This window comes from Haplochromis burtoni, unplaced genomic scaffold, assembly GCF_018398535.1.
Source record: "Haplochromis burtoni strain Fernald_Lab_line unplaced genomic scaffold, NCSU_Asbu1 Contig_120, whole genome shotgun sequence".
Taxonomy (NCBI): domain Eukaryota; kingdom Metazoa; phylum Chordata; class Actinopteri; order Cichliformes; family Cichlidae; genus Haplochromis; species Haplochromis burtoni.
Genome location: NW_024582481.1, coordinates 1,455,667 through 1,477,129, shown reverse-complemented (window position 1 = coordinate 1,477,129; position 21,463 = coordinate 1,455,667). Strand labels below are relative to the sequence as shown.

Below are 21,463 nucleotides of genomic sequence, written 5' to 3'. Positions count from 1 at the left end.
TTATTAACAAATGAAGCTGGTGGTAGTTTTAGTGGAAAGTGATATTTCCTTGGCACACTTTGGGATTCTTAGTATCAAGTGAGTATCATTTAGAGTTTTGGGTGACTTGAAAAGCGCTATATAAATCCAATCCATTATTAGAAGGGGAAGTAAGAACCTTTTAAACCATGCTGAAATCAGGTTAAAACTGTTTTTTAGAATGAAACATGAAAACAGGACAACGCTGCCCACAATCACCTAGACAACGGGTTCTTTGATTATATCAAACAGAAAATAGGCAACAAAGTTTTAGAAAAAGAACATATCAAAGCTCACAAACCAGGTATGTGTTTATGAAGGTAGCATTAAAACTGAAAACATGCTGGAGCTGAAAACATTTTTCAGCATATCTGTGACTCAGATAACCTAAAATCTGAATTTAACTATTTGAATAATAGCTAAGTCAATGAGTTGAGATGGATTCTTCAAGATTGGGCAGCCCATCACAGTAACAAATCAATGATGTTCCTCTTCATGGAACTAATATAACTTCATGTAGGCATGCAACTAAATAGTAGTATAAATACTGATTATAATAGCTATATAATCTCTTCAACATTTAATTTGAATTTATCTTTGCTGTTAGATTGTAAAGTAAAGACTCAATAATACACAGAAAACCTCAACATCAAACAACTGTCTATGAGCAAGTAGTTGGCAACAGTGGGAAGGAAAAGCTCCCTTTTAACAGGACGAAACCTCCAGCAGAACCAGGCTCAGGGAGGGGCAGCCACCTGCCATGACCGGTTAGGGGCGACAGTCTGTAAATATCCACCACTGTTTCCTAGAGCCTAAAAATATTGACTTTATAAAAGATGTTCGCTCCAAAATTAAATAAATAAACAAATAAAAGCTTGAAAAAGTCCTTAAAGGAATTGCTGATTATCAAAATTTCTTTTTGAAACAAGATTTTTACTATCTATATTGCAATGCAATATACAATTAATAACTGACATAACATAATCTACATAAAATTCATAATACTCGAAGCAATTCTGCGATTGCTTCCTGTAGCAGCGACACTGAGGTACTGTGATTATATACCTCACTCTCTGTGGAGATCCACATCCTTTCAGTACACTAGCTGCTCACTGTGTTTTCCTTTGTGCTTTAATGAGAGCGACTAAATCTAACAGAAACAAAGGAATCCTTTCACTGTCCTCCTTGAATTTATTGTCAGCAGTGTTAAGTGCCCAAGTATTCAGTACAACAAGCCTCCTCAAATGATACATAAAATTAACACTGCACAGAGTTCATTGGGATAAGGCACAACACACACTGAGATGAACTGAAATGTGGCCCTCTGAAAGTCTTTGTTTCATTGCCTTTTCTTGGATTTGGCCCGATACAGAAAAAATAGACAAACATTACCATTACAGATCAAATTTGCCTTGTGCCATTTTTTTTTTGTCCCACTTTGCCACATACAAATGAGAAGCCGTTTGGTTAAGGGCAGATCTCCAGAGACAAATCTGTTACTGGATGACAGCATGCTTACATACACTCTCCTTCTGGCAATACGCTGCACAGATGAGTGCTTTAACTATAAATCGACCCATTTTGAACTGCGTCTATTCATAGCAACAATACATTGCCACGAGTGGAACATTCTATTCATTCTTAGGGGAGCAGATCAGACAGCAGACAACATGCAGGCGATAAAAAAGAAAAAAAAAGAGGGAGAAAAATTTGGTGTTAATCTGTTAGTTTGGCAGATGGTGTTTAAGTCACAAAATGATGACACTGTTGTCAGAGTGAGAGAGAGAGAGAGAGAGAGAAAAGACAGTGTCTGTAACCTACTGCTTCATCATGCCATCATGGTGAGTGGGGATGGAGGGATCCCATCTGCTTTCTATCTAGATCACCTATCCTTTCCAGGCAGCTGCTCTGGAATGTGACCATGTCAGTCAACTGTTACCACCCCAGTGTCTGCTCAGGGCTTCACCCCGCGCTCAAGTCGCTTGTTTACTTCTAACAACCCCATGTTTCTTCAAAAAAGTTCAATACAGCCCCTTAAATATATCCCGGTCTGTTCAGTCCCCAGTCCTCACTCTCCACACAAGGAGAGAGGACACGACATTAGCATGCCGCAGCCCAGGTCTGAGGTCACCACCACGCTGTCTCTGTCATTCCTCGCCTCCCCAAACACTTGAACAGCTCTGTGAGCCAGAGATCTTGGCAAGCATTACGCTGTAGAAAAATAAGATGTTTAAAACACGACGCAGTGGTTATTGTTGGCAGCAGCAAATAGAGGTAATAACAAAGCCCAGGGATCCTTATGCAGCTGCACATTGGAGCAGGATACATGATGCCAGAGACAGCAGAAGCGTCCCTGACATGGCTCATGGGGAGAAAGGCCTGTTGAGCCAGCAACAAAATTCATTCTGAAGGGAGTACAGTTAAAGATTTTTGGGAGGGTAGACTGTGTTGTATAACTTTTCATTTTTGAGTCTTTTAATTTTGTGGAAATGCAACCAAATGTCTCAGCTGAAACATAAAAATATAGCAGAGCGCACCAATGCCAGCTATCCTCCAGTTTGATTTGTATTCACAGTCTAAAAAATCCCACTGACTTTGCATATCTGACCTAAATTTGAGTCATCACAAACAAAATAAGATGATTTACACCGTGAGATTAATTGTTTGCGACAGAACCCAAAGGCTCCTGGTCGAGTGCAATAAAAAACCTACACAGTGAAATCTAGGACAAACTCAGTGACTGTCTTCCTCTCAACCATACCTAATTCAACCAATGGCAGCAGCGCCATTAGGTGAGAGGAATTAAACATATTGTGTTCGCGCAGTGCTTTAGTGACACTGCTTCCAAATTAATGCACTAATGATCCTTCAAAACTACAACCTAATACCACCACAGACAGTCGCAATTTGACATATTAATGTGATTATCTTGTATTCATTTGAAATTAAGCAGAGCTGAGCATCGGATTATGACACAGATCTTTTTTTTTTCTTCCCGTGCCTAATTATGTAACTACCTACTCGTAGCCCAGCAGCCCCCCCCCCCTTTTTTTCTAACCATTAATGGTGCTAATTAAAGGAGCTTCCACTCTCGCTCTCATTGCGTTCAAAGGATAAACGGATGAGGGGAGAAAGCTCTTGTTTATATCAGTGGACATGGCTGCAGCTGCTGCTTAAACCACAGAGTCCGAGTGCGTTTATTGAGCGAAACGTGTTACATAAACTTGCAAACGCCAGATTCACACGTCCACGTGATCCGTTTGTTATTGTCAGCCCTTGCGAGTCTGCCTGTCCGGAACATTAGGTACAGCCCAGATATGCGCGAATCGAGCAGTGTCAAAATAAATCCTTTTACAGGAAATTCTAAATAAAAAGGAAAGACATGCAGAAACCTGCAAAAAAAAAAAAGACCCGCAAATGAATCACATGAATCAGTGTAGGCTGGCAATCATTTTTTCCAGGTTGTGAAAACATGCAGGTCTACCGTGTAGTCAAAACAAACTACGTTTTTTTGTATCTTTTATTGTTTATGAAGTAAATACGACAAATCGTTTTAATTACCTGGTGACGTAATCCTCCAGCTCCTCGCGAATTTCACAAAATCATAATTAAGCAGCGAGGAGCCTTCAACTATCTTCCCTCCCTGTTGCCTGGGATCAAGACTACCCGATGGTTCAGTCCCTCTGAGATGCTGAAGAGAAACCAGACTGCTGATTGGCTGCTGTCGAGTGCGCCGAGCTGTTTTCTCTTTTCTTTTTCTTTCTTTCTTTTCTTTTTTTTCTTTTTTTTTTTACCGCCCCCTCCTCCTCGCCTCCTCGTTTTAGGCACGACGATACCAAACTGGAGCTGTGATAAACAACCAGCAACATCTTTTAGTGCTTTGAGGGGAGGAGATAGTAGATGTAAACAAGGGATGGAGGATCGTACGAAATGATAGCTTTATTAATAATAGCAGCTGTCTGTAGCCATGAACCTTGGAAGGACATGCATGAGAGAGGCCAGTGGTCACACACAGTAGCAATAACAACCAATAAAAATAACAAGCAATAACAATCTTTGGCTTTTGTCCAAACACCGGATGGCCAGAGGGAATTATCTCAAGGGGAAACCCGTCAGACTTTAATAAGCAATCTTTTCAGAATGGATGCATGTCTACAAATACTCATGAATATGACTCTTCTTATGTCCAGGGCTGTAATGTGTTACACAACCAGTAGCCCATAACGGCTGGACGTGGATGGACATTATGTAACCTTTAGTCTTGGTTGGTTCAACTGTGGCACAAAGGTCTGATGTATGCAACTCAAACACAAGGATATAAGCAGAAAGCATGCAAGCCTACAAGCAAACGAAGAGAGAATAGTGATAGCTGATCATGATGAAAGCAGCCTGGACAGAGTGCAATCACTTGATGACATAATAGTCTAACTCAAGCTACTTCAGTTGCACCAGTGTGTGGTTAGTAGTAGGCTACAGCGAAAACAAGTACACACTGAAAGTGCTTTATGATCAGACTTAGCAATAAGAGTTGCCCTGCCACACTTGTAATATACTAGTATTACCCATAAAAAAATACCACCCAATCTGGGTTGACTAGAAAATGCCAGCTTCAGTCCACATATAGGAAATATACTGCAGGTGTCAGGTTCATGAAACAGATTTCACAGATATGCTTACACTTTTGTTGTTAATATGATATTTCTCTTTTCATGTAAAATAAAAATAAACAAAAAGGGGAAGTGTGGTTTTTTTGCGGTCTCGTTAGATCAGGCACGTAGCGTGGGTGGATTCAAAGGTTTTGGGCCGTCTAGTTTCACTTTGACAGACCCTCACCACTTGTGGCATATAGCAACATGCAAGTATTGATCATCATTTTCAGTTTAAGGCTGTTGTATTGCATATCAATACCATCATAAATACCTATATTTACTCACCACTGTTACGGAGTGGTGCAGGATTTTAATTATACACTTAAATTAGACTTAAATTATACAGATGTGAGGTGTGTGCTCTCCCCCCCCTTCTATGCCACATCATAATATTTGATGTAAACTACTCCTACACCCATCCATCTTGCATTGTACAAAACTTAAAAACTAACTTGATATCTCTAAGCATGACAACTTTTTGTACCAGGTGAACAAGTTCAGTGACCTCATCAACAGAAAGTGGAGGATCAGACTTGGCAGGAACAACAAAGCCGACACGTCACACAGTCCTCTCTGAGAGACAATAAAAAGGACACACTATACGTTGGTATGCAAACACCGATACAAATTCCCAGCTCACCCATCCAGGTGACACTGGTGTCTACAGCCCTCTAGTGGTGAAAATATGTACCATCCAAGTAATGTACACTTAAAACTCCCTGCAACAATCCATTTATTATATATTCTTAAATAAAACGTGTAATTGATAAAAAAATGCAATAACAACAAGTCTCAAAAGAAACATGATTAGTGGCTTTTTTGTTTTTTTTAGAGAAAAAGGCAGACTAAATCAGACAAATGCTTCAAGCAGCAGTCATGTGCGGGGTATGTGAAAATGTGCCCCAAAACTTACTTTTGATTGATTTCAAAAGCAGCATACACAAGCTGCAGGCCTGGTACAGCTGTGGTTTGACCCATATATACGTGAAGAATGAGAAATTTGATGCTAAAGGCTGTGGTTGTAAGAATGACATTCACATGTTTGACAATTGTTGCAAAGTGAGCCAGTTTCTTGCACCATCTCCACTAAATCTGTAAACTGTTGGCTGTGTACATGGCACATTTCCTAATAAACAAAGGAAACCTCACCCACCCACCCAGTCATATTTGTTAAAAAACAAACAAACAAACAAAACAAACCCACACAAACAAACTGCTAATTCCATTTCTGGAGCCTCCTGCTGGCAAACTGAAGGGATTTGCAACTGCAACATCCTTTGTCATTCATTAAAATGTATGACTTCAACTGTAACCCATTCCAAAAAGTCCTACCTTAATGCTCCAACTTTAGGTGTGTGTCAAAGCTGTATGACTATTTTTCATGCTGTATATTGTCAACAAAGCAAATAGTCAGATACATATTTGTATTTTGTAAAATGATGTAGACACTGGAAGTTAAGAAATAAAATAACAGAGCAAACATGGTTTTTATATTCTTTACTGTCATATTTAGCAAAAAAAGGGTGTGCTTAACATCGTCAACTTTAAAATCGGTTGTTCATAGAAAGGGAACAGAGAGCTGAAGTGTTACTTCAGGCCACTATCTGCTCCACTCTTCACAGTTAGACAAAACATTTTTCCCATATAAGGTTCTCTCTTTGGTGATCAGATAAAAACGGAAAGATTCTCAAATGTTACCATCAGTGAAATGAACAGGAAACTACACCGTGATATATTTAGTTTTCAAAAAGATGCAAAAATACATCTGTCTAACTAAAATGGAACAGAGACTGACCTGCCTCGCTAACTAAGTCAGTGAGATAAAACATTGCTTTAAATAATTCAACTGTTGTCATTAAAACAAACAAACAAACAAACAAAATTATTAAAAAAATGAATGAAACCCACTGACAGGTCAAGTTATGCAGTTGGTATACAAAAAAAACAAAACAGTCATATAAAAGTGCAAAGGTCCACACAGTACTCTGTTCTTGTAAATAGCCAACCTTTCTGTTCCTGTTTTGATAATGTCAAAATAAATATTTTCTGAGAGCAGCATCTTCTGATCCACCACCACGCAGACATCTGTTTGTTTAAATATCATCGGGAGTCATGATTGAGCTGCCTAGAGGGTCCTGCACTCCAGGAACACTGCAAACAGACTTCACAGTGGCACTCTGAGACTCTTCATCATTGTCAGGCTTCCAGTTTTTGATGTCCCTCAAAGCTATTCCCCCTGTCAAACAGAGGAGATAAGCATTACTTACAAACTTCATGTGCCGACAGTCTTTCCTAATACATACTAATAAACTTACCTGATAATGTAGAAGAACACACTTCATTTACGCTCAGCATAAACACTTGTACACTTTACTGCAATAATTCCAATAATTGTTTGCAGTTCTGAAGTAGTATGCATATACTGCAGATTTCTAATACTTTGCGGGGGTTTCATATTTGTAAATGAAGTTGACATACACTCAATAGGACACTTCATTAGGTACACCTTGCTAGTACCAGATTGAACCACTTTTGCCTTCAGAGCTGCCATAGTTGTTTGTGGCACAGATTCAACAAGATCCTGGAAATACGTATCATATGAATGCTTCACACAGTTGCATTGTGAACTTCCTGTCCCACCCTATCCCAAAGGTGCTCTATTGGATTTGAGTACATGGTTTAAGATGATGATTTGAGCTTTGTAACATGAATCATTTTTCTGTTGTAAGCAGCGATCAAAAGATGAAATGCCCAAAGTGTGCCAAGGAAACATCCCCTACACCAGCCATTCACAAAGTCAAGAATACTGTGGCCAACTTAAAAGCAAGAAAATCTTAAATCTTCACTCTAATAAAAATACAAGAGAAAGTGATGCTTTTCATGGAAATTTTAATTTAAAAACAAAACAAAACAACAACACAAAAACAAAACATCAACAACATAGGCTGTTGGCTATAAACTGCTAATGTTACTCAGTCATATGCAAACCCGTATGCAAAGTGTTACCGCCAATATGTGACCCGTGTGTCACTGGGACAAACCTCAATACCAGAGGAGTAAATGTAGGTCAGAGTAATGAATAATAATACAAACTAACCACATTCTATTCCCAGTTTCAATATATGTATATAAATATGAAACTGTCCATAGTTTCAGAATTTCTGTTATTACTGCGGCCAACCTACAAGTTCCTTTGGAGCACACTAGGTGGCCCCAGCCCACACTTTGGAAATCACTGCCCTACACAATTTCACCACCAGCACCAACCTAAACTGTCGATACAAGTAGGTTGGATCCATGCTCTCATGGTTATTTTGATGGTGTCTGTGCAAAACTCATTACCATTTGAATGTTGCAACAGAATTGAGACTCATCAGACCAAGCAAAGTTTTCACAGCTTTCTATTGTCCACTTTTGGTGAACCCATGTGAATTATAGTCTCAGTTTCCTATTTCTAGCTGACAGGAGAGGCACCCGGTGTGGTCTTCTCCTGAGCCCATTTGCTTCAAGGTTTGATGCATTCAGAGATGCTCTTCTGCAGACTTTGGTTGTAACAAGCGATTATTTCAGATAGTGATGCCTCCCTATCAGCTTGAAGCAGTCTGGCCATTCTCCTCTGACCTCTGGCATCAACAAGGTATTTTCAACCAGAAAACTTGTGCTCAATAGATATTTTCTCTTTTTCTTACCATCCTTTATAAAACATAGAAATGGTCATGCGCGAAAATCCTAGCAGATCAGCAGTTCCTCAACAACCATGCTACGCGTGTAGTCACTTCGATCACTTTTCTTCCTAATTCTGATGTTTCAGCAGGTTGTCTTGACCATGTCTACATGGACTGAGATGCTGCCATGTGATTGGCTGATTAAATATTTGTGCTATTATTTGTGTAAGAGTTATTGAAAACGCCTACCTACAAAAAGTGTAAAGTATAAAGTAACTGTAAAGTATAAAAGAGCTCATTGGTAAAGAGTACAGATGAATACTTACTTGCTATATTTTCACTGGGATTTTCTGTACCATAACGGAATTTGTTCTCTGATTTCTTAAAGTTTTCCAGCTATAAAAAAACAAAACGTAAACAAACCCTCAAACACTTTAATGTGTCACAAATTAGATCCATCATAAATCAATCAAAGAAGATATAAGCAGACATGCTTACCTCTGTGCATATGGACTCCGAAAGCCGGCTGGTGAACGGATTTTTATCATGAAATTTGCAAGAACTTCAAGAAAGCCAGAGAGGTATTACTATTTTTTTTAAAACAAACAGCTTTAAAAGAAGCGTTACAAAACAGAAAGGAAATATTTTACCTTGAACGTTGTGACAATGATGGCTCACAGTCAACTGAGGCCTCTTGGTTCTATTAAAAGAAAAAAAAAAAACAAAGCTACTGAATACAATAGACTAAACAGGTGAATAACAGTTAGAGGCAGAAAAGAAGCCTGACCTGTGGAGCCTTATGAGTTTTTGCATTACGAGTACCATTTCCTGCTTCAACGTCTCGTTTCTTTGCTTCTTTTTGCCGCTGCAGCTTAACATAATCATACGTGCTTATGCCTTTATGATCTATAAACCAGAGTGAGGAGCAAACACCACAGGATATAGTGAGGCTTAATCACTGGAAGAGGGGAAAATAACCTTATGACATGTATGTCTCCAAAATTCACTTACAGAGGTAAAGGTGAAAGCCCAGCAGATGGCTTAGCAGCAGTAGGCAGGTGGTGCTCAGCATGACTGTTACGAAGGATAGTATTAGGAGACCAGCTGAACTCGTCTTTATGGGAGCTAACGGCAAAAACATCAGCCAGGTACTATTCCCCGACACATCTTTGAAAAGAAGGAACAAAGGACAGCTTTCAGTGCTGCAATTTCCACCGACTCGGTAAGATTATACTGCAGGTCACTCACCGGCAAACTGCGGTGCAGTCCGTAAGCTGTACGGATTGAGGTAATGCTGAATAAATACGAACAACACAACCACAATAAGCAGAAAGACGCCAATTGTAGCTGAGCACAGTGCCAAGAAGAAGTACCTGAAAGTAATGCATGAAAACCGATGAATTTATAGAGCAAGTCTTACTTCATGTGGACAGCAACGATAAGGCTCATAAATCCAAAAACTTCAACTTACCGGTAGTTCCTTCCACCCACACAGGTGTTCAGCCATTTGCAATGGTGATCAAAGTCTTCCACACACTTGTTGCAAACACCACAGTGTTTTACTTTGGGGCCACTGCAAGAAGATTTAATGTTTTACATCATTACACTTTATTAAAAAAAACGTTTTTCCTCATTTGTGATAGGGTACCTGCCAATTTGAAAATGCAAATGAACATTAGAGACTGCTGCTCAGGATACATACACATTCACATCACAAAGATAACAGTGCAGGTCGTGGATAACATGCGGTTGCTTTGTTCGGTCAAAGAGAGGCATCGGCGTGGAATAGCTCTGCTTGGCTCTCACGCTGTCATCTGCTGGATCTACAGTGAGAACTGCGATGTGTGCGAATAAGTGCACAATAAACGCTACGCCCATCAGCTGCACAAAACAACAGTCAAGGAAGTTTTTTTTTTTTTTTTTTTTTAAACGTCCTTAAAGAATATTGCAGCGTGTGATAAATGTGCAGTAATGTGAAAAAATATTAAGTGGGACTAGTATGAGAGAACAACTGCTGTACAAGTCTTGTGCATGAGAAATAAAGACTGAAGACATTGACTGTTCTTGTGGTTGACATCATGCGGCATTCAACAGCTTACAAAAAGGCCACTGATTATGTCTTTTGGGCCAGAAAAAGAAAGTCTGTCACACTGGGTGTGACTGAAGCCCATACAGACATGCCACACAACAAAATCCTTGTCCTGTTCAGCAGCACAGACAAAAAAAAGACAAAAAAACCCCAGCAGAGGCTAATGTTTGCTCCATATTCAAATAAGAAAGACCCGCTGTGTGTTAAGGATACAGTATAGGCCACATGTTTCCACGGCAGAGGCAGAAGCGGGATATAGATACCAAAGCTGACTATGGTGAGATAGCTGTACACCAACCACCCAACCACCTGGAAGGCTTGAGGGGGCCACGACCATCCGTTCCTTCTGGGAGGCTTGGAGGGGACAAGCTCATTTTTGCTGCTGCCAAGCATGGGAGCTGTCTGTCTGAACCTCTGACTGAAGCAGTTCATCTATGGTGCGAGAGAAGAATAAGGACAGGTTGGAGTACACATAAAAGTAGAGTACCGGCAGAGTGTGGCTACATTTGCTGGGGAAATGAGCTAGGAAAATGAGTTGAGCATAATGGCAGTGACTGTTCATCCACAGATGGTGCTATACCGAGACTGTATTAGGTGCAGCTAGATGTTCTACAGTGATCCGGCCACTCTGGTTTACTTTCACGGGTGTATATTTATTGAAAAAGAAATATATAAGCACTGCAGTGTGATAGTAAAGTGAAGTGTAACTGAGGAGCAGTGCGAACTACATTTCTTACATTTTAAACTTCATAAAAGCAGCATTAATTTCTCAGCCACTAAATTCAAAAGGCAAATAAACAAGAACGGAGACTCAGTCGCAAAGCCTGCAGGAAACAGCTGATTAAAGTGACTTCCACAAACTTTTACATCCCCTTCTTTTTCACAGGCCTTGCAATCACATGTTTTTCTTTTAGCCTTACCCTTAGCACAGCATATGAATTGTGCAATCCGTTTAACTTAAAAAGCATAAAAGGTCAATTGTTTCTGGACTTTCTGCAAAAAGGCAGTTAATTGTGTTCTTGTTCATCTATGCATTAGAAATCTGAAAAAGAAGCAACAGAGCCATCCAGCTGTTTTTTTTGCCTCTGCTATGCTTAACTAAAGCGAGTAGCTGGCAATCAGTTTATGGTTGCTTTAGTGGATCAACCCGGCTGTTTAATTTGCAATCAATCTAGCTGACTCCATTTGTACCCGTTAAAATAACAATACTACTACTACTACTACTAATAATAATAATAATAATAATAATAACGACGACGACACTAGTCTTAACCCATAATTACTTACCTTTCTACTTGCGACAGCGACCATAACATTAAATTTTCTTCAGTTCATTCGATTTTCACCGCCTAATGTCCCATCATAACTTTGTCAGCCAAGCAGGTGTTTCTTATGAGTAAAAGTCACATGAAAATAAAAACACGACAACATCGACAAATAACTTTAAAGCTCCCGTATGTTGGGTAAAACGGGCACACCGGTCCTCCCGTGTCCTTGGATTTGTGAAAGCCGAAGGACGTGAAGTAGAAGAATCAACTCACTCAGCAGGACGGTGCAGCGCTATGGAAACTGTGCGACAGCGCATGCGCAATGGCTCTCTTCGCGATACCTGCCCTTTCCCCCTTTTTTGTGTGCATTTTCTTCTTTGTCAACCTTGACTCGCCAGATGATGTGCATGCAACTCGCCTATTAAACGCGCTATTAAATACTTACAGGTGTCAGGGAATTTGAAACCAATGTTCAATGCTTCCACAGAACAAGAAGGAACTGCAGACAGACACATGTGCTCACAGGGTACTTCTGCTTTCAAAAATAAAGCCCGTGCTTTATTTTCAACTCATATTAGACCGTGCTAAATGCATATGTCGCAGCACCCATAGTGCTTCAGTTTCACTTCCCCAACACACCGAGACAAACAGCGTACATTGCTCAGTTAGAACTTACAGGTGGAAGCTTACCCATGCTGAAAACCCGAGGCCTCAGCAGTTCAGTTACTCTGAAACTGCGTTTTCGCTGCAAATGCACGATATTTGGATAACACGGACATTTCCTATTTTTGTGCTCCCATAGTGTATATACAGTGCTGTGAAAAAGTACTTGTACCCTTCCTGTTTTCTTATTTTTTGCAGCGATGTCAGACTTACATGCTACACATCATCAATCAAATTGTAATATTAGACAAAGTTGTATTTATACAATTATTTATTTGTATTTATTCAAGCCTTCCTGGTCCTGTGTGAAAAAGTTAGCAACCCCCCCCCCAAAGACACACGCACGCACGCACACACACGCACACACACGCACACACTCCTTTAAAATAATTAATTGTGATTGAATCAATAAATCACTTAAATAGAACCGATCTGACAAGGTAAAGCAAGCTAAACAAGTCCAAAAAGCAACACATACGACATCATACCACTATCTACAGAAACGGAAGAACAGATGAGAAAGTAATTGACATCTATCTCTGAAAAAGACTAAACATTTATAGTCAACCACAATGAGAGCCATTGCACATCAGTGACTCCTCCAGGAGATCACAAAAGAACAGCATCTAAAGAACTGCAGGCCTCACTAGTCTCAGTTAATGATTCAACAATAAGAAAAATACTGAATAAAAATGGCATCGGATGCCATGACAGAACTCTGCCCCTGTCACAGGGCCAGCGGCCTAAGCAGAGAAGCTCAAACCTCCCTCCCCCCAGCCACCTTCCCCAGGCCAGCGAGGAGATATGATTTCACCAGCGTGTCCTGGGTCTGCACCAGGCCTCCTCCTGGTGGAACATGCCCAGGACACCTCACCCAGGAGGCATCCTTGTCAGATGCCTGAACCACCTGTACTGGCTTCTTTCAATGTGCAGGAGTAGAAGCTCTACTCTGACGTCCGGATGGCTGAAATCCTCACCCTATCTCTAAGGGAGAGGCCAGCCACCCTATAGAGAAACTTCATTTCCACCACTTAAAACCCACAGATAAAAGCAGAACTTTATGGAAGGTTTGATTCCTGTTACATCTGCAGTAAAACATCTAATTTCACAAAAATACATCACCAGCAGTCCATAGTGGTGATAGTATTATCGTCTGGGGCTGGACGACTAATTGCTGGAACCATGAATTCTGCTCTTTACCTTAATAAATGAAAACAGCATTTAAAAACGGCATTTTGCATTTACATGCAAAAAAAAGAGGGCAAATGCTTTTTAACAACACTGTATATAATCAGAATAAGTAAAAGATTTGTGTCTAATAACTGAGTGCACACATTCACAAACATTTATTTTTCAAGTGCTGCAACTCATACAAAAACACACAATCACACTAGTCTGTACACTTATGTTCAGTCTTTAACAAAGGTCTGAGGCTCCTGCTTTCTTCACTGCAATTCAACAGTCCATAACAGAGTAGTTAGCAACAGGATAACAGTGCGGCAGTGTGTGGTCAGCCGTTGGCCGTGTTCTCTGGCTCTGGAGACTGCAGGAACTCATAGGGATCATGAACCATTTCAGACTGGTCCCCAACACCCAGATGAGATGGGCTCCCTATGGATGCACGAAAAAATGTTTCTTATGTTGTATTGCTGGCACTAGTAGCTTATTTCATATAATCATTAAAATAAAGGGAAAAGAAGGCATTTGCTGGAGATACCTAAGTGGTGCTGGTCCCTCTCGGAGGCATTAGAGAGTGAGGACAGGTTGGATGAGGGTCTGGAACCAACTCTATCCACCTGTGCTTCTTGGAACTCCTGCAGGAGTTTATCAGCATCATCAAAAGGCTGCTGGCCCTCCTCATTACCTGGCTCTTTTTTCACAGTTTTGCCTGATATAAAAAAAAGAAAATGGCTTCATTATCGGGAATTAAAGGGCACTTCATGCGACCTTAATAAGGGCGCACATCCATAAAAAACTAAACTAAAACTTGCACAATTCAGCTGAATTTTGTTAAGCAGAACATTATACATTTTTCCCACAGAAAGCTCCTCTAAACTTTGAGTACAGATTCAGTGGAAAAGAAAGTGAAACAGCAAATTCAGCATTTCTGTTCTATGCCAATGAAGGAGACGTGGCTGCCGCATGTGCTGAAAAATAGTAAACATGCTTACATGAAAATAATGCCCTTTATTCCAGCAACTCCAAATATTTACCTACCCCTATGGTAACATCACATTTACCTGGCTTCTCTTATCTAAATGTCATTGTATCTGAATTACTGATATAGAAATATGAATGTATATACAGCATGTTGATAGAGAACAATCACCTAATGAGTTAAGTATGGTGATATCCAGAGACATATCTGGATAAGTCTTCATTGACATGAAATCCAGCACCGAACTCCCCTCTCCCAGGCCAGCTCCATCTGCCATCTGAACAGAAAATATCCAGCTTGAATTACTCAATCATTTCAGTTGAAACAAGAAAAACAATAATCAAAACATATTATAGTATCTTCTTTCATGTGCCACAGCGTACCTGCATGTCACAGATGTTCGACTTGGTTTCGTCAGGTTTCAGCATTATATTTCTCTTCTGAAATGTTACAAATAAAGAAGCTTCGTAAACGCAGCAGAGGAACTAAACTTTTCTTTAAGCAAGCAAAAAAAGAAAAAGAAGAAGAAGAAAAAAAAAAGAGACTATACCTGTCGTATCTGATTGACAGATTTTGTGTGATCGCCTGCGGTCATCTTGTCCAGGAGCCCGTCAACCCAATGCTTGGTGACACCGCTGCAGCCCTTGACAAACTCCTGTATACTTAAGTAGTGAAAAAAGGTGATCAAAAATGAAAAATTTACCACAACTGGATAATTTATCAGTGCGATCAAAAAAATGACCGCCTACCTTAAAGCGCACTGAACCCCTGTGTCATCTCCATAGGCTGAATAGAGCATGTCCATCTCATCAGGTAACAAGTCTGCAAAGACAGAGTTCTTCTGGAGGCTCTGGACGTTGTAGGCACTGCTAAGAAAGGTCACTATACAAAGAGAAAGAAACTTGTTAAAAAGCATGAACTATTTAAAATAATTCAGATTAAGTAAATCAACGAAAGTATATATTATCACATACCTTTGTGTCTCCTGTCATCTTTGAAGCCCAGGGTTGTTAACCCAGGCAGAAGCTTATTTGACAGAGAACTTAGATCCACTTTATGGGTCTCTTCCTCTGCAAAACAATAAATCAAACTGGGTTCTTACAGAGATATCACATATTATAATGATATAGCAGAAATAAAAAGGTTTTAGTAGATATATAAAAGGCTGTGTAGTGGTAGCAAACCTTCTGCATCAGGATCGAGTTGATTTACAACAGTATACAAAAGAGAACTGTCAGACTCCTTACGCAAATACCCCATCTGAAAAAGCAAAACACTGGGTAAATTAAACGCTTTAAAAGCTGTCAGCTCTAATAATAAAAAAGAGCTATAACTTGTGTAAACATTGGATACAACTGGATTGTATAAAAAGTGTTCAAAGTGTAAAACCTTGGAGTTTGGCATGTATCTGTTGATGCGGTCGTGAGCTTCATCTGCAGAATGTTCAACCAGCGCCAGAACATGCTCCTCTGCTGTGCTGTCAGTCAAGCTGCATGCGTTTCCCTCTGGTTCATACAGGTAACTGAGACGGCAGAAATGTTACACGGTATCAGTATACAGACGAGGTGTTGTGTGACAAGATTCACAATGCATCCGGTGTCAAGCACTTCCCCACTGTCTTCTCTGAATATGTTAGTCTGAACACGTTCGCAAAAAAAGTAAAGGTGACATGAAATGTAGACACTGTTCAGGGAATACCTGATGACTTCCTTCATGTCCTTGGCTGGCTGCTTCCTGGGCTTCCTTGGAGATTCCATTGGAATGTGGATTGTCTCTGGAGGAGGAATGTCAGCTGTCAGGTCTTCATCCCCCAAAATGGCTGCTTGCTGGGTAAAATCCATGTCCTGCATGAATGACATGCTGCGTTTCAGAGCCAAAAGCCGTTCCTGGACAACGAGTAGAAAGAAAAAAAAAAGACACAATATTTAAATTCCACTTTTATGGAAAAGCAATAATAAACAAAGATATTGGTAGTAAAGCATTTGTACCGATTCCATAAACATGTGACAGTATATTTTAACCAAAGCAAAAACGTATATCCTCAAGTTTTGGGTTTAGAACATCAAGGTTTGCATTACTAGTAGCATTAGTTAACAACATTTGCAGTCGATTGAATATTGTTTAAATTAATGGTACAGTGGGGCAAAAAAGTATTTAGTCAGCCACCGATTGTGCAAGTTCCCCCACTTAAAATGATGACAGAGGTCAGTAATTTGCACCAGAGGTACACTTCAACTGTGAGAGACAGAATGTGAAAAAAAAAATCCATGAATCCACATGGTAGGATTTGTAAAGAATTTATTCGTAAATTAGGGTGGAAAATAAGTATTTGGTCACCTCAAACAAGGAAAATCTCTGGCTCTCACAGACCTGTAACGTCTTCTGTAAGAAGCTTTTCTGTCCCCCACTCGTTACCTGTATGAATGGCACCTGTTTGAACTCATCATCTGTATAAAAGACACCTGTCCACAGCCTCAAACAGTCAGACTCCAAACTCCGCCATGGCCAAGACCAAAGAGCTTTCGAAGGACACCAGGAAAAGTATTGTAGACCTGCACCAGACTGGGAAGAGTGAATCTACAATAGGCAAGCAGCTTGGTGTGAAAAAATCAACTGTGGGAGCAATCATCAGAAAATGGAAGACATACAAGACCACTGATAATCTCCCTCGATCTGGGGCTCCACGCAAGATCTCATCCCGTGGGGTCAAAATGATCATGAGAACGGTGAGCAAAGATCCCAGAACCACACGGGGGGACCTGGTGAATGACCTGCAGAGAGCTGGGACCAAAGTAACAAAGGTCACCATCAGTAACACACTACAACGGCAGGGAATCAAATCCCGCAGTGCCAGACGTGTTCCGCTGCTGAAGCCAGTGCATGTCCAGGCCCTGTCTGAAGTTTGCCAGAGAGCACATGGATGATACAGCAGAGGATTGGGAGAATGTCATGTGGTCAGATGAAACCAAAGTAGAACTTTTTGGTATAAACTCAACTCGTCGTGTTTGGAGGAAGAAGAATACTGAGTTGCATCCCAAGAACACCATACCTACTGTGAAGCATGGGGGTGGAAACATCATGCTATGGGGCTGTTTTTCTGCCAAGGGGACAGGACGACTGATCCGTGTTAAGGACAGAATGAATGGGGCCATGTATCGTGAGATTTTGAGCCAAAACCTCCTTCCATCAGTGAGAACTTTGAAGATGAAACGAGGCTGGGTCTTCCAACATGACAATGATCCAAAACACACCGCCCGGGCAACAAAGGAGTGGCTCCGTAAGAAGCATTTGAAAGTCCTGGAGTGGCCTAGCCAGTCTCCAGACCTCAACCCCATAGAAAATCTGTGGCGGGAGTTGAAAGTCCGTGTTGCTCGTGCGACAGCCCCAAAACATCACTGCTCTCGAGAAGATCTGCATGGAGGAATGGGCCAAAATACCAGCTACTGTGTGTGCAAACCTGGTAAAGACCTATAGTAAACGTTTGACCTCTGTTATTGCCAACAAAGGTTATGTTACAAAGTATTGAGTTGTATTTTTGTTATTGACCAAATACTTATTTTCCACCCTAGATTTACGAATAAATTCTTTACAAATCCTACCATGTGGATTCATGGATTTTTTTTTTCACATTCTGTCTCTCACAGTTGAAGTGTACCTCTGGTGCAAATTACTGACCTCTGTCATCATTTTAAGTGGGGGAACTTGCACAATCGGTGGCTGACTAAATACTTTTTTGCCCCACTGAACAAAAAAACTGATATCTTCGGAGTGATTCGTTGGATTGCAACACCCAAATCAGTTTTATTTGTATGTGAGAGTCGCACAACTCTGCTACTAAAAATATCAGCGCTTTGAATATATTCCATAACTGTGTATGGAACATGATTTGACTGCTAATAACTTCCTTTGTGATCTCTGTTGCTGTGCTGTTTTATCTTTATAAAACAACAATATAATGTACACATCAACAACAATCATACACTGTTGTTATAACAAATGAATAAAGTGTTTTTGCCTTTGGTTTGCTTGACCGTGTTACCTTGCTCATCATCTTGAATCCTGTGTGAAGCAATTTCTTTGCAGCCTTGTAGTAGACAGTCTCTGGTCGGTTGTATACCATGGCATTGTCACACATCAGTTTAAAATCAGCCTGAGGAACAAAAAGTGTTCAGTCAACTATGAAGGCTGCAGGTTTAATGCCCAACATCTTTAAGCTGGGAAGAAAATCTAATTCACAATTAGATGTTAAAGGCACCCTCACCTTAAATTCTGTTACTGTTTTATAGTCATTGTTTCTATTCTTGTCTTTCATTGTGCTGAAGTCCATAGGATGTTTGATGATCATTGAGTAACCAGGAGCGATTGCATCTGTTACTGGAGATGCAAAGAACCCATGGGGATCTTTCCTGGAAAGATGAGACACACCATCAATGTTATTGAAAGCACCAGCTTTTAGACTTGTTTAGACGTGCCCAGTGTTCTGATCTGATCAAGAATGTTATCTTTCAGGTCAAAATGGTCATTATTAATGGATCTTGCTGTGCTTTTATCAAACAAAGAATTTCATAATGTAGCCTTATTCACATGCCACATTTTGTAATCTGTGATAAACAAACAGGGCTTCCCCTCAGTTCTTCAAAAGAATAATAATTCATTATCTGCTAGGTTAATGTTTGAAAGCATGTCAAAGGAGCGATATTTATTGGCCATGTTCAAAATGTAGCATGCTGGTGTTCCACGACAGAACAGCAAATGCAAAATGCTCTATTTTTAGAACATTATTAGCAGGAAAGTAATGCGAACCTCCCTCTCTAAGAGAATATATGTGTTTATCTAAGCTCATGCTAATCTGCCAAGTGGACTGTGGGAAAAGACACATGCAAAACTGACATTTTTAACCTACTGGTATAAAAAAGGAAACAGAACTACTGTGGACTGCGCTCATCGTAATATGTACAGTTAGGGCCACATATATTTGGACACTGACACAAGTTCTGTTTTTTTTACCTGTTTACTGAAACATTTTCTAGTTATAGTTACATAATGGACATGGACATAATGTGTAGACTCAGCTTTCATTTGAGGGGATAAAATGCAATGAAGGTATCTGCGGTGCCTGCATTTGGAAGATTTTGCTGTAAACAGACAACACTGTTCTTACCTCTGCAGCTGCCTCAGAAAGTGTTCTAGCAGCTGTTGCCGTGGTGTGGACTCATTTTCTAAATCGGGCAAACATAAACTTACAAGTAAATTTTTGCCCAAATAAAAAATGCTTGTAAAAACTGTATGCGCTTATAGACAGGTAGTCTTGCCTTGCTGTGTCCGGCACGCTCTGACTGGCCTGTCTCCTGGTTGTTCTACGTCCACCTTCACAGTGGGGTGAAACTCCTCCTCTTCGGGCTCTATTTCAAACCGTTCTTTCTTCTTCTTTTTCTCTTCTGGCTGTAGAGACATACAGAATGTAAACAACTTGTCAAAAATAACCATAAATAATTTATTGGTCACAATCTTAAGATTTAAGTTTTATCACCTCCAATCCAATACTTTTTGACAGTGTGAATGGTTCAACAGGTCCAGCACCACCACCACCACCACTACTACTACTAGCAACAGTCACTGCTGCCGCCTCTGATTCACTCTGCTCCCGCTCCCTCTTCTTCCTTTTCTCCTCCTGTGAAATGGTAAATAGTAAATGGACTGATTGTTATATAGCACTTTTCTACTCTCCCAGAGCACCCAAAACGCTTTATACAAGAAGCCTCATTCACACAAGCACTGTCTTTGACACTTAAGTGCAATCTACCGATCAAAAACATTCATACGTCAATGGATGCATCAGAGAGCATCAGTATCAGTATCTTGCCCAAAGATATATGGCATGCAGACTGGAGCAGCCAGAGATCAAACCACCAACCTTCCGATCAGTAGATGACCTGCTCTACCTCCTGAGCTACAGCCACCCCAATGAAATGAAAGCCAATTAAAAAACAAACAACTTAAAAGTAGTAAATGGTGCATTAGTCACGCAGAAGAACGAAATTCAGCTGCCTAACCTTTCTTCGCCTTCTCTCCTCATCATCTACATATTTGTCTTTATCCTTTTCAGATTTTTTCTTCTTCTTTTTCTTCTTTTCTTTGTGACGTTCTCGCTCGTGGTCTGATCTGTCATCGTAGTAGCTGGAGTCATGGCCGGACCCAGAGAGTTCAGTCACTTCGCTTCCTCCAACTTTGAGCACAAGCTTCAGAGGCTTCTCAAGAGCTTTGTCCTCATAGTCTACAACCAAAACGAAGAATTGGTAAAGGTATTGTGTCAGGCAATAGCAGTGACAAAGTAGAAGGGCAGTATGAAAGAAGTTGACATTAACATGCAGATTTTCTTTAAAAACGAAGGACTTTACACGCCAAACTGGTTATTATATAAAAAAAAGCATAATAAGCTCTCTGGTTTATATAAAATATAAGGCATAATAATCTCTTTGTTTATTTTTTTTATGTATGTATGTATTTTTTCCTACTTACAACCCAAATACAGTTTGTAATTTTTAGAAGTGTTTTATAATAATTTATAACGTAAAACAAACAACAATAAGAACATAGTATACAACGTAATGCAGCAAAGTGATTAATGCGAGATTTTAGCTATACATAATTCCACCAGTAGATGAATGAATGAATGAATGGAGCTACTATACATAAACTAAACTCTGTCAGCTTTAATGCTAGCTAACATAATGCTAGCTAGAACAAAAGCGACGCTGCAGTGAGCGCTCGGTGTGCAAATAAAATGTGCTCTAATGTACCGTCAACTGTTCTCCATTCCGGTTTATGCTTCTTATGTTTTTTCCCCATGTTTCTGTTCAAATTCTCAAAGTCGTAAATTTATTCCAATTAACACTGGTCGCTAGCGTTAGCCTAGCTGTGAGAGAGACGGTCTTCTTCTTCTTCTTTGTGTT

General features: G+C 40.1%; 3 protein-coding genes across 4 annotated transcripts in view; all 3 read right to left on the bottom strand.

Annotated features, from left to right (window-relative positions):
* The window catches only part of LOC102291883 (tubulin polymerization-promoting protein), a 15,746-nt gene extending 11,971 nt beyond the window's left edge, over positions 1 to 3,775 (bottom strand). The window contains exon 1 of the mRNA XM_005934802.2: positions 3,580 to 3,775. The gene's annotated coding sequence lies outside the window, so the exon portion shown is untranslated. The remainder of the gene's footprint in view (positions 1 to 3,579) is intronic.
* A 2,084-nt stretch (positions 3,776 to 5,859) lies between these two features.
* On the bottom strand, positions 5,860 to 11,956 carry zdhhc11 (zinc finger DHHC-type containing 11). The gene is made up of 11 exons (XM_005934793.3): positions 11,709 to 11,956; positions 10,635 to 10,853; positions 10,035 to 10,213; positions 9,804 to 9,905; positions 9,581 to 9,705; positions 9,344 to 9,499; positions 9,120 to 9,238; positions 8,983 to 9,032; positions 8,831 to 8,894; positions 8,659 to 8,728; positions 5,860 to 6,903 (listed from the first exon to the last, which is right to left on the bottom strand). The coding sequence occupies exons 1-11, from the start codon at positions 11,730 to 11,732 to the stop codon at positions 6,761 to 6,763; spliced, it is 1,251 nt and encodes a 416-aa protein (XP_005934855.1). The 5' UTR covers positions 11,733 to 11,956; the 3' UTR covers positions 5,860 to 6,760.
* Positions 11,957 to 12,813: 857 nt separating this feature from the next.
* brd9 (bromodomain containing 9) lies at positions 12,814 to 21,462 on the bottom strand. Of its 2 annotated transcripts, XM_042223800.1 has the most exons (17): positions 21,311 to 21,462; positions 20,564 to 20,784; positions 20,041 to 20,181; positions 19,823 to 19,952; positions 19,672 to 19,729; positions 18,772 to 18,916; positions 18,550 to 18,660; positions 16,209 to 16,396; positions 15,900 to 16,032; positions 15,695 to 15,770; positions 15,485 to 15,580; positions 15,260 to 15,392; positions 15,061 to 15,172; positions 14,894 to 14,950; positions 14,682 to 14,787; positions 14,070 to 14,240; positions 12,818 to 13,963 (listed from the first exon to the last, which is right to left on the bottom strand). In XM_042223800.1, exons 1-17 carry the CDS (start codon positions 21,357 to 21,359, stop codon positions 13,863 to 13,865), a joined length of 2,028 nt encoding a protein of 675 aa, XP_042079734.1. In that variant the 5' UTR covers positions 21,360 to 21,462; the 3' UTR covers positions 12,818 to 13,862. The 2 variants fall into 2 exon arrangements, with proteins under 2 accessions (XP_042079733.1, XP_042079734.1); XM_042223799.1 differs by having other exon boundaries at positions 12,814 to 13,963; positions 15,695 to 16,032.
* Position 21,463: the final 1 nt, after the last annotated feature.